The 12,045-nt window shown below is 41.5% G+C and overlaps 2 protein-coding genes across 2 annotated transcripts in view; one reads left to right on the top strand and one right to left on the bottom strand.

Moving 5' to 3' along the window:
- Positions 1 to 711: 711 nt before the first annotated feature.
- On the top strand, positions 712 to 3,187 carry rasl11b (RAS-like, family 11, member B). Its single transcript, XM_034229706.1, has 4 exons — positions 712 to 1,047; positions 1,169 to 1,225; positions 1,341 to 1,417; positions 1,983 to 3,187. Exons 1-4 carry the CDS (start codon positions 933 to 935, stop codon positions 2,466 to 2,468), a joined length of 735 nt encoding a protein of 244 aa, XP_034085597.1. The 5' UTR covers positions 712 to 932; the 3' UTR covers positions 2,469 to 3,187.
- A 1,420-nt stretch (positions 3,188 to 4,607) lies between these two features.
- Positions 4,608 to 12,045, bottom strand: part of scfd2 (sec1 family domain containing 2) — a 92,664-nt gene continuing 85,226 nt past the window's right edge. The window contains exons 7-9 of the mRNA XM_034229918.1: positions 11,803 to 11,937; positions 7,877 to 7,996; positions 4,608 to 5,104 (exon numbers count right to left, since the gene is read on the bottom strand). Coding sequence (XP_034085809.1) covers positions 5,012 to 5,104; positions 7,877 to 7,996; positions 11,803 to 11,937 — 348 coding nt within the window. The 3' untranslated portion in view covers positions 4,608 to 5,011. The remainder of the gene's footprint in view (positions 5,105 to 7,876; positions 7,997 to 11,802; positions 11,938 to 12,045) is intronic.

The following is a 12,045-nucleotide window of genomic DNA, read 5'->3' as shown; positions in this document are numbered from 1 at the left end:
AGCCCAACACTGGAGGGGGAACAGGATCCATCCCCATCCACAATTTCTTCACAAAACTGTGGTGTTATGGTTGAAAACATGCAGAATGTATTTATTTGACTAATTTTGTTCGGTATTTAATTTGTCATTTTCGTGTCTCTAAAAATAATTATTAAAAGTACAGTTTTGCAAATCATACATTATATGATTTGCAAAACTGTACTTTTAATATAATGTGACCCCAAATAAATAAAGAAAACATGCAGAAAAAATGTAAAATACATTCAATTCCAAGCAAGTTTTCACATACAAGGGATTTGAATTTGTGAAATTAAAAGTGTAAAGTAGCCTGTTAGGAAAATCAAAAAACACAAAAAGAAGATGAAAACAATAAGGATAATACATTTTTTTACTGGTAATATACCTGGTTATTTTGACCAATGCTCAAATAATGTAGTGAATTTGTAGTTTACTAATGGGAATTATTTGAATATATCTTTTTTTCCTTACAACATATAGATTGATTATGTGACTGATTATATGACAGCAGCTAATTTGATTCAAGTGGGGGAAAAAACACATTCCCCTCCCTTTCCCTATGGTGATTTATAAGGACACCCAGATAGAGCCCACCTGTTGCAGCATTTCTCGCTTGTGTAGACAGAGCATGCACATACACGTGAAGGTGGAGGCGCACGAGGGAGGGGGAAGAGAGGTGGGGGTTGACTATCAGCCAATCAGATGTGACCTCCTCCTCAGCGCTATAAAGCATCGAGACCCTCTCAGAAGCACATCATTCACTCAGTGCGCTTCTTCCTTCTCACAGTACGCACTAGTGTTGACTCTTCTTCCATCTACCGAACCCGATGCAGGATTAACTTCATCCTTTTAACCAAGAGCCAGTTTTGTCTCCATTTTGTATTACTTGGACGGAATTGACTAACGGATCAAATATGCGTCTTATCCACAACATGAGTTCCATTGCGGAGTATTCACCAGTTGAGAGCTCGGTCCCCAACCGGGTCATTAAAATGGCTGTGATAGGAGGCAGCGGAGTTGGAAAAACAGGTAAGAAAAAGGATACAAAAGAAACGACTACGTTGTACTTTACTTACAGTTCAATCTTAAAGTGATTTATGTTGTGCTCTAGTCGTTTATTTGTCTAACATTGTATTTTTCTTTATTTTAGCACTCGTTGTGAGATTCCTAACGAGGCGCTTCATCGGAGACTATGAGAGAAATGCTGGTGAGTAACTGAGAATAACACGTTTTAAATGATGACGTTTGGCTCAATTTGCTTCTTTTTTTTTATAAAGTGAGACATTTGTGCTAAGTATTTTTGTTTTCTTTTGTGTGCGCAGGTAATCTCTACTCCAGAGAAGTCCAAGTCGATGCAGAGCAAGTGACCATCCAGGTTCAAGACACTCCTGGCGTTGAGGTAAGATCCTTTTCTATTCTCATTTTTTTCCCTTCTAGCTATCTTCTCCCAGACAGAAACCAGTCAGTTTATTTACCCTGGGCTGACTGCAAAGTAACTGAGCCCGCATAGTTCAACATATGAAAATCTGTGGAGGTTAATCCAATAGAAAGATAATATAATCAAATTCACTGTCTGGCTGTTAAGATCATCTAAGCCTTTCGTGACTGGGCACCAGTCCAAAAACCAAAGATCTGTGTGTATGTACATTTTCTCCCGGAGTAGAGCCCTTCAGTCTGGCTGTCTAATCTCCCATTTAGCCTAATAGATGTCTGAGGCCAGGGTAAATGATACCCTGATGCTGATCCAGACTCCTCCATCATCCACACCTCTCTGTTCTGCAGCAGTAACACTATAGCTCCTGTCTGCCTCAGTCAGCATTCCTTTCATTTCTCAAGATTAATTGCAAAAAAAGTCAGGGAACATTCAATCTTCATTTTAGCTCAATAGACAATGCCTACAATGTTTTTTAAGTAAGTGTTCTGGGTTGAGTATTAATCAGTCTCCTTTTTTCTTTCCTCTCCAGATGACAGATAATGGCATTAACTTACCAGATCATGTGACCTGCTCCATCAAGTGGGCTGATGCCGTGGTTCTGGTGTACTCTGTGACCGACCGACGCAGCTTCGATCTGATCGAGCAGTTGCACCAGCAGGTGGTTCGTACCGGAGGCGCTAACATGCCCCCGGTGATCCTGCTGGCCAATAAGGCCGACCTGCTGCACCTGAGGCAGGTCGACGCCCAGCAGGGCCCTATGCTGGCCGAAACTCTGGGCTGCTCTTTCTATGAAGTGTCTGCCAGCGAGGACTATAGCCAGGTGCACAAGGCTTTCCACAGGCTTTGCTGCCAGCTAGCCAAGCAGCCGGCTCCTGCCTCCAACTCCACCAGCGCCGCCACAGAGAAGAGGCGCTCCCCCCTCATCCCAAGGCCAAAGTCCCCCAACATGCAAGACCTGAAGAGGCGCTTCAAGCAAGCCCTGTCAGCCAAAGTCCGGACTGTCACCTCGGTGTGAGGAGCACTAAGAAATGAACATGGTCCCGGGTGGCCAGAGAAAGAAAGCATTGAGGAAAGCTGAGATAAGCAGGCAGAAGATGTACGCTTCTCAACTGAAGTCCTGAGTCTGGCCGATTGAAGGCAGATGTGACACAGCTCTACGTAGCGAGATGATTCTTGGTAATGACCTCTGAGTGGCAGGTGATCGCTCTGTCCGAAAGCATGGGTGAGGAGGTTCATCATCTGTTCAGGAGCAGAAACTACATTCATGAACACAGAAGCAGCTGTGAGGCTGACTGAGCCCAAGACTCTCTGCACATAAAAAAAGAAAGAAAACTAAGCTCTCCTGGCAACAGCAGAGCTGAAGGACGGCTTATTTTGAGCTGTGTTGCCCATTGTGGCTTTTCTTTATTCAGACTGCCACTACTTGGCACCACTAAATGCTGGGTTTTATTATACCAGCCACTTGAGCCAGGGCTCTGTGTAGCCATGTGTGTGTACTAAGTTTCTTGCATGAAAATACCTGCAGTATATGTTTGCAGTGTTCAGTAGCATCACTGTGCAGAATGATGGGAGAAGGGGGTGGGGGGGGGTTGTAGCGGGGCAGCAGACACAATATGTAGTGTGTGGCCGTTATTATACTGATGCACTTTATAAAATGAAATGATCCAAAGGGCTTATTGTTATTTATATGTTCCAAACATGACTTTTTGTTCACAATAAAAGGATGAAATTGAATTCTATGTCTCTGGTTTTTCATTTATCAGTTTTAATATGCCTATTCGACAACCGAAACAATGACGTAAGCAGACCATACATTTCAAATCACTCATTTAAGATGGTTTACCAATATGGTATCATAGTGCATTATCAATCATTTTCACTACTTAAAAACATCTCAGCTGTTTTATAAGAGAACGATTAAATATTTCCTTTCCAATCTGGTCTAATGAGAAAGAATACGTTTCTCTACAGTGTAAAGCAGTAATATTCTGCCCACAAATCTGAAACTGTATTTCACAGATCATTTCAAACTGATCATAAAGGAATGGTAACAAAGCAACAATATATTCAATTTATATGTTTACGTCTTTATAACTAACATAAGAGCTGACGTAGCTGTTGACGTAGCTACCATGCCCCCTCCTGTGAATATATAGATTGTAGCGTCTGCACTTAGGTGTGTTGATTATCATGAGGTGTTAAGTGCTATACTAGAGGACCACAATGGCAAAAAATCCTTCTGGCTTTATAGTGTTTTCATCCTCTGATCTATAACAGAGGCAATGACTGCAGTGCGGTGTTGTGTTTTTTTGAATCATCAAATAAAAGCTAACAATCGAACAATAGCATGTCCTTGGCTTTAAGACACAATGAGGAACGTCATTGATGATGTGAAGGGGACGACTAATACAGGCGAGGGAAGTCTGACCAATGGACAACCCCATTCTTATCAAATGCTTAGATAACAGCATTAATGAATAGCATTGCATAAGAGGAGCATGACTGTACTGCCGCTTCTCAGGTCCTTAGATCTGCCTACAGATAAAAACCCTGGTGCGGTCATCAGCCACTGAAAATGAAGATGACAAAGAAATCTAAAGAAAAGCCTGAACCAACAGCAGTGGAAGAGTTCATGTTCAGGCTCTACTGAGGATACATCTCCCAGAGGACAAAGACAATAAATCAATCCCTTTTCCAATTAACTTGAATGTGTTAGAGATCTGTTTATTTGCAGTCCATAATCTAATTAGGCAATCACGAATGTATCCCAGTCTAATCTGTCATAAAAGCCTGAAAACACAGGACTTATTCCTCTTTTGGACATGTGGTACACTCTGGTTGTCAATGCAGGTGAACTTACTCAACAATAGCTGAGGTGATTCATGTGGAAGAGAGTAAAGGGAGATTGGGAGGAGGGGGCTCCAAGTGTGAGCAAATGATGGGCCAAAGCAGACGCTGTGAAACGTCTTGTTAATTATTCTGCTCTTATGCGTCACTGTATGAAGTGTTGAGGTGTGAATGGACCCTAACAGATTGTGTGTATTCTCCATCACAACAGCAAGCCTTCTTTGAGTTTACACATACAGTCTACTTTCAACACAGCCTGGTCAAAATGCCTAACAACTGAGCAAATGAAAGGCATCATCACACGACCGTGTTTGACAAGTCACTGGTTTTATTGTTTCATATTAACATTTGATGTCATTTCACACCTCTTGCTGAAAAACACTTTAAAGCGGCTTTGGATGGAGAGTTTCTGTTTGGAATACACACTCGGATATTTACATTTTTTATTATGTCTGCAAGAAAAATAAAACCCAATAGGTACTTTAATATCATAGCTTTAGATTTCACTTTAGAATACACACATAGACATGAGCAGGGAAGGAATGTTGCTGAATCGTTTTCCTTGATTTCCTCTTGCAGCTTTGACAGTGATTCTCATTTACTGACACTCAAATCACACCCGAGGAGGTGTCGAGAGGTCGCACCATGTGTCATCTTCCATGTGTCATCTTCCACGTGTGTGTGCATGGTGTGTTTCCACGTGACGGCCCCTTAAACACCGATGTCAGGCAGCAGTCTTTGGGTGGTGAAGAGCAGCTCGGGGATATCCGTCGGCCTCAGCAATCTGGTAGACAAAACCAGCACCTGTAGAGAGCACAGCACCGTCAGGAGGTGAAAACGGGTCACTGTGACACAAGGCTCATAGATGACCTGAATGTTACGGTGAGTAATGTGCACGTTGGCAATCAGCATGAATCAGGTGCCCTCATCTGGCTTTACTTTCATCATTTGATTTATTTATTATAGCTCCAGGATTATCCCTTTACACGATGTCTTTGGTCCTGATAACATATCAAAGTGACTCTTTCAGACATGACACAAGCATACAATGTATCACATTTATGAAATAACTAAATAACGTTTTATATTGAACTGTTAAATCTACATGGATTTGACACTTAAGGAAGCAACATTTGAGGTAGGTAATCCATTTTAAACTTATTTAGAATAAAAAAAGGTGAATAGTCTTGCAACACTGACAATTACAATTTGGTGTGGAATGTTTTACTTTCAAAAACCTAGATACAAAAATAGTCCCTCCTACCTCCAACCGTCATACCAAGAGAAAAGTGTGTTATCTATACTTTGAGTGACTTCAGCTGAAGCTCTCTCCAAGTACTTTCTCCTTTAGAATAAGATCCCCAGTCCTCTTACAGCATGCTCTATAACAGAGGAGCTCTGTTTCTCCTGCAGCAGTGTTGCTTTAACTCTGGGTCAGCACCTAAAATGGCAATGGGCCTGTTTGTAGTGGCAGGGTAAGTGTGTTTCGGAGGAATTTAGTCCAAGTGCAAGACGGAAACTTTGCAGTTCACTGTAACTATTCATCAGCGTCTGGTCCACAGACATCCGCCATCATGTACACACACTCGCTAGCGTACAGTATGCAGGGCATGCATGTGCTCAGGTCAGTGTGTGTGTGTTCTGAGGTCGGCATGTGTGTGGCCCAGCCGTTTTAGTATAAGCTCGTCTTTATTCAGTTTTCCTGATTACAGATGGAAGGCTTTGATCGTCGCCAGGCCTTTCATTTCCTCTGACCTCCTTCTCAAAGCCTTTTATTAAGACAAACCCACATAACCCAGCCTGGTCTCCCTCCTCTCCCCCCTCCCCTCTCACAGGGAAAACACGTTCATCTGCATGTTGTGTGGACTGCATATGTAATCGGCACTACAGCGTCATGAGCACACAGGCAGACAGACACAACAGCTCATGGATGTGAGGCGTGTTACTGCCACCTGTGTATGTAGGTCAGTGGGGATGTTGGCTCAATGTCACATATTCTCCTGTCTGTAACCTGCCCTCTGATGGCCACGGTGTATCTCTCATTATGACCAAAGAGACGACCCGATTACATGTAATGTCAGTTCAGGATGCACCATTTGAATATTGCTGACTGATTTTGTACTTTTTTTGATATTTGTAAAGCAACATGAGTGATTTTAGTTAGCATTTGAATGAGTCTTTAGCACATGTTACCCCTTAAAGACCTATTGTGATATATCAAAGGTTTATAAAGTGAATCATCCACACACCATCTCTATCTGCAATGTTTATTTATTTGACACATACATATCAAAGACTATTGGATGGTTATAGATGCTCACTTGAATGTATGAATGAAAGACTTTTAAGTTTGGGTTTCACTTTGACTTCAGTCATTAGATTAAAAGTACATTTTCAAAGGACACACAAAGGCTCTGAAACATGTGTTCTGCCATGGGAGGACAGGGACAGGTTGATGGAAGTGTGTAGAGATAAGATGTGAAAGTGAGGAGAAGAACATATTCTACTGTATATCCTGATGATGACATCCATCAACAGCTCATTGATGTTAATGAATGTTCATACTTAAACATGAACAAGGTTCTGGCTATGAGTGGCTTTTGGCTTATTCCCTATTCTTAACGAAACAAGCACGTATACGCAGCTTTTTATTTGTATCGGGAAAACACTCTAAAAGCCCTATTGTGATAGAATATCAATGGTTTATAAAGTGAATCATCCACACATCATTTCTTTCATGTCTATTGGGTGGTTATAGATGCTCACATGCTTGTTTGAACGCAATACTTTTCACGTTGACTTCATTCATTGGATTAAAAGTAAATTTTCAAAGTTTGGCATTCAGGGTTCTGATAATGGGCAGCCTTACATATAACCATCCACTCAACGACTCATTCATTTCTATCAATCCAGTGCTTCAGTTTCTCTTGACCATGGTAGAAGCCATATTCAGATCTTTAACATCAAGTCAAAAAACTATCTCGAATAAGTCACATAAAGAAGCATACAAGTAAAACAAGTATGGAAGAATAACAAAATGTACTTACTGTACATTAAACAAAAGCAGTGAAGTGAAAAATATTATATTTTCTTCTGAAATAGAGAAGTATCATAATAACACAGAAATACCTTAACATTGTAATGAAATACTGGAAGAAATGTACTTAGTTACAGTCCACCACTGCAACAATGCTTGGAAAGCAACGTTCAAACAGTATATTCAGGTCCAAGCAATATCAAAATACACATGGTTTAGTCAATAAAGCTGCATCAAGAACTTCTTTCAAAGGGACCTCAACAATTAAGTCTTAAAACCGATTCAGACAAACTTTTTCTTTCTCCTAAAGAGATCGGAAATACTTCACCAGCCTTGGTACAGGGACAGTTTGAGAAAATAAAGCTTAGATTTTCAGGGTTTTTGCTCAAGGAAAATATACAAAAGCTGAAGAAAACAGAATTCAAACCTTTAAACAGCAGGAAAGGTAGAAAACACAGCGATGATGATGATGATGATGATGATGATGATGATGATGATGATGCAGAGATTTACACATTATTCATCTAGCCTCTACTCACCTGGGTTCCTGGTTTGTGAGTGGAAACGCTCTCTTTGATGAGACGTAGCTCTGCCGGAGTGACGCCACCAACCAGGAAGAGGAAGAGCAGGGGGTTGTCGCCAGGATGTGGGCGACTCACCTGTGAACGGGACATTGTGATTGGTCAGTGCATTCCTAATCCATTGGAGATACAGTTTCTTACTAAAGAATAGTCTGTGATTAACAATGTGATATTGTAGTGATAGTGATGATTGGGCTTAAAGCTCAATGGATAAGGTCTACTGGCCAAGTGTTTTAATGGCAGGTACGTGGATTTGTAAGCAGGTGTTTAAACACACTTTCATACAACGCTTGCAGATAGAAGCGTTATCATGAAGCCCCTTTCCAGTATAGCACTCACTCACTAATAATTCGCTTGGGCATCAAAGAACATGAATGACTGTCATTAAGATGGGTTTTTATAGTGAGTACAGTCAGTGTGTTTTTCTGCTGAGCGTGATTGGCTGATGGGGAAATAATGGCTGAGCGTTCTATTGGTTGTCGAGCGGCAGTCAGAGCACACATGCAGCGTGCGGAGGCTAACCGAGCAATCATAGCCACGGGAGGGCGGAGCCGGGGAGAGAGTGGCTGTACACGTGTGGCCCCAGCGGACTGGCGTGAAGCATGTCAGGGATGATTCATGTCTGACATGTGAAGCCAAATAATGTGATGCCTCCCTGAGTGTTCTAGAGTGTTCTGCTCGAGTGGTATTCAGAATTTGAAAACACGGATTCAGTGACACAGACACTTCAACTACATGTGCGGGTTAATCACCGACTGCAGGGTTGCTGGATACACAAATGCTGTGAAACATGTGTTCTGCCATGGGAGGGACAGGTTGATGGAAGTGTGCAGAGATAAGATGTGACAGTTAGGGAACGTGAGGAGAAGAAAATATTCTGTTGTATGTCCTGATGATAACATACATCAACAGCTCATTGATGTTAATGAATGTAATGTTCATAAATGTTACACTTTGGCTTATTCCCTATTCTTACCAAAACAAGCACGTGTTTGCAGCTTTTTTTTTTTAAACGGAAAACCCTTTAAGAATCAGGGAAAGATTGTTTTCCCATTATGGGTAGACGGGGACGCCTTTCTTTTAATGTTATCCTCGTGTGTCACGTTCATGACAGCTGACACAGGAAACAGAGTCAGCAATGTGGTTGTTGATTGTGAATATGTATTTCTAATTAAGTCTCCCTTTCAAATAAGAGGTGATGAATGTTTCATGGGACCGATTAAAAAAGATAGTTTTGATGACTTTTATTTTATTTGTGCTGAGTTTAAAACATTTTCTTTTTGTGATTAGAGATCAGTCTATTGGCTTTAAGAAGGGCATATTAATTGTATGTTTTGGGTGTTAAAATTATAATCATCCTTATCCCTGTTGATTTTATTTATTATATGTTCACCACACATGAAAGAACCGGTCCACGTGCATGTTTGCATCATTGCCTATTGGATCTGGAGCCGATTCAAAACTGTGATAAATGCAGAATAATTTGTCCTGGCAGTTAATTCTGATCGTCACCTCTCAATTGGATTCTCACTACGAGGAGGGAAACAGTACTTTAAAATAAAAGCACTGCTCCACAACCTCCCTACATTTAAAATTCCACTTTGGAATCAGGACCCAGCATCACCACTGCTCTTGCTGATCAAATGTATTTTATGAGGTGCCTCAGACAGATTTTTAAGTTTGGAATCATGTTACCAGCATTGCTCACATACTATCAGGTCAGCGAGACCTGATGTCAAGCTTCACAATCATTGTCAAACAATACGTAATTTGCTCTTATGTTCGTTTAGCATGAAACACTTGAAATAACTTAAGGATAAGTTAAAAAAGAAAGTAGAAAGAAAGTGAGGTCATAAAAAACTATTTCTGCTAAAAAGTAGCAATAGCAATGATGGAGAGTCAGACCTAAACATTTCAGATGTGTATATCTCATGTTTTATTATCTTTGCTTTTAAATGAGTGTTTTTAACTGCCATTTTATATCTTTGCTTTTAAATGAGTGTTTTAAATGCCATTTTATAATATGTTTCTTAATGCCTTTCATTTATGTAAAGCACTTTGAATTGCCTTGTGTTGAAAGGTGCTATATAAATAAACGTGCCTTGCCTTGCCTTCAAGTGTGAGATTACAAAGCAATGTGACACAGTGTCAATTCATGTTGCACGTGTTAATGACAAGGCTTCAGATGCCCCTTTCACACCAACGCGTTTTCAGCTCCGGCTCGGAGCCTGAAAAGTACCGTTTTTTCCTGTTCACACCGCAGAGCTTCTTAGCTCCGGAATCCGGTTCACTTCCAGCTCCAAATTTTTTTTAGAGCTTCGGAGCTAAGAGGCGGCGTCGCTTACGTCTCTCTTACGTCGAGGCGGGGGCAGGGGCAGGATCAACCGCCTGAACAACAACAAATTGCCTGCGTGTGATGTTTGTAAAGTTCCAAGTAAAGTCGTCCCTTGTAAAGTCGTCCCTTGTAAAGTCGTCCGATGCCTTCCATTTCGTTTCGTAAGAGGATAACCAAAGCGAACAGCGCTTCAATACAATCGGCCATTGTTGTTGTTGTCGATGTGAGGGATTTCCGCGCGGTTTGGATTTTATGAAGCAGGCACGTAAACGGTGACGTCATGACGCAGCAGCGGCAGCTCTGGGCGGTGTGAACAGAGCGGGAGCAAGAAAAGGGAAACCGGAGCTGAACCAGAAAAGCTCTAGAAAGGGAAAAGCGCTGGTGTGAAAGCCGCAATAGTCATTGTAAGACTTGGAGTGCTCCTGCAACATGGCTCCTTACTCCTAAGAAGCAAACAGCAAATTGAGCTTCATAATTAATAACAAAAAGAACCGCTGTGACTTAAGGGCTTATTTGGTTGCTGATGTTAACTGCAGCAGCCAGATCACCTGCAGGACACACCGAACATAAACTCTCATTTACACAGTTTGTGCAAAAGCTCTCCCTCAGTCAGAACGCAGGCTGCAGGGTTCGCTGTGTTTAACGATACAAACTGTAGCATACGCAGCGGCTCTGTGGTTCAAAATAGACTTTTTATTGGGTTGTTTTAATTTACAGCATAAAGGGTGTGCTCCTGCAGAACGCTCCAAGCTCAGGTTTATAGACGCAGTCCGTCTGAGTTGGTGGTTCGTGGGCCAAGTTTGTTAATTTGTGTAAAACCAGGCTGTGGTTACACAACCCGTCTAATGCCCCCGGGTTATCGTCCGTTTAAGCAGGCCCAGATGTGGGACAATCAGACTGTGATGGATCAACATTACCCACAAACCCAAAACTATGTGTCTTTTGGAGGAATATGAATACAACATTGTGTAAAACTCCTGCCAACAATTCCTATTCTATGAAACATTGTTTAAAGAAAAGGATCATAAGAATAAAAGGGTTTCTTGTTACTTAGACGCTCAATCACTGACAGTATCTGTTTCTCTTCCAGTGTTTCTGTTTCTGGGAAGCATCAGTTCCTTAATACCAGATATCATTTGAGGAATATATTTTGCCCAAACAGTGACTGGGTGTAATGCTTAGATGCATTTAGATATTGTTAAGCAAATCTGTTTGAATACAATGTATATTTGTATAGTTGTTAGACCTTTATAAGTAGGCACATCAAAAATCATATATAAAAAGTACAACAGAGCTTTCGATGGTTCACTGGCCGAAAAGGGTAAACACTGAACATGTGCAGACATGATAAGCCTACTCAAATGTCAAATCAGGTCATATACAGGCAGTGGAAGAGGGCACTTTATTTCCACAGTGGGTAGTTGTGTGAAAGGAGGGTCAAGAGGATATCACAGAGCTGACTGACCCCATTACAAACACGTGTGTGTGTGTGTGTGTGTGTGTGTGTGTGTGTGTGTGTGTGTGTGTGTGGTAGTCAGCAATATCTGACCTTCATGAACATGCTGAAGCCGGTCTTGAGCAGGTCCGTGAGGCCTCCGGACATGTAGTCGATGTCGGGACATTCAGGTCTGTCAGGGCGGAAGACTTCCTCCAGGATCTGCCGCAGAAAAGGACGATACGTCGCCTGCAAAACGGCAAACAACACATTTGAGCGTGAGTATCATGTTAACACCCCTACCAAGTACACAGTTTGATTTGAAAGGGTTTGTTAGAACTGTGATAATCGACAGTA

This window comes from Gymnodraco acuticeps, unplaced genomic scaffold (genome assembly GCF_902827175.1).
Source record: "Gymnodraco acuticeps unplaced genomic scaffold, fGymAcu1.1, whole genome shotgun sequence".
In the NCBI taxonomy this organism is placed as follows: Eukaryota; Metazoa; Chordata; class Actinopteri; order Perciformes; family Bathydraconidae; genus Gymnodraco; species Gymnodraco acuticeps.
The sequence above is the reverse complement of the archived record's forward strand: the minus strand, read 5'-3'. Positions and strand labels throughout refer to the sequence as shown.

Coding starts and splice junctions, on each gene's coding strand:
- rasl11b (XM_034229706.1), top strand. CDS start 933: ATGCGTCTTATCCACAACATGAGTTCCATTGCGGAGTATTCACCAGTT. Junction 1,226..1,340: donor AGACTATGAGAGAAATGCTG/GTGAGTAACTGA, acceptor TTGTGTGCGCAG/GTAATCTCTACTCCAGAGAA. Junction 1,418..1,982: donor AAGACACTCCTGGCGTTGAG/GTAAGATCCTTT, acceptor TTTCCTCTCCAG/ATGACAGATAATGGCATTAA.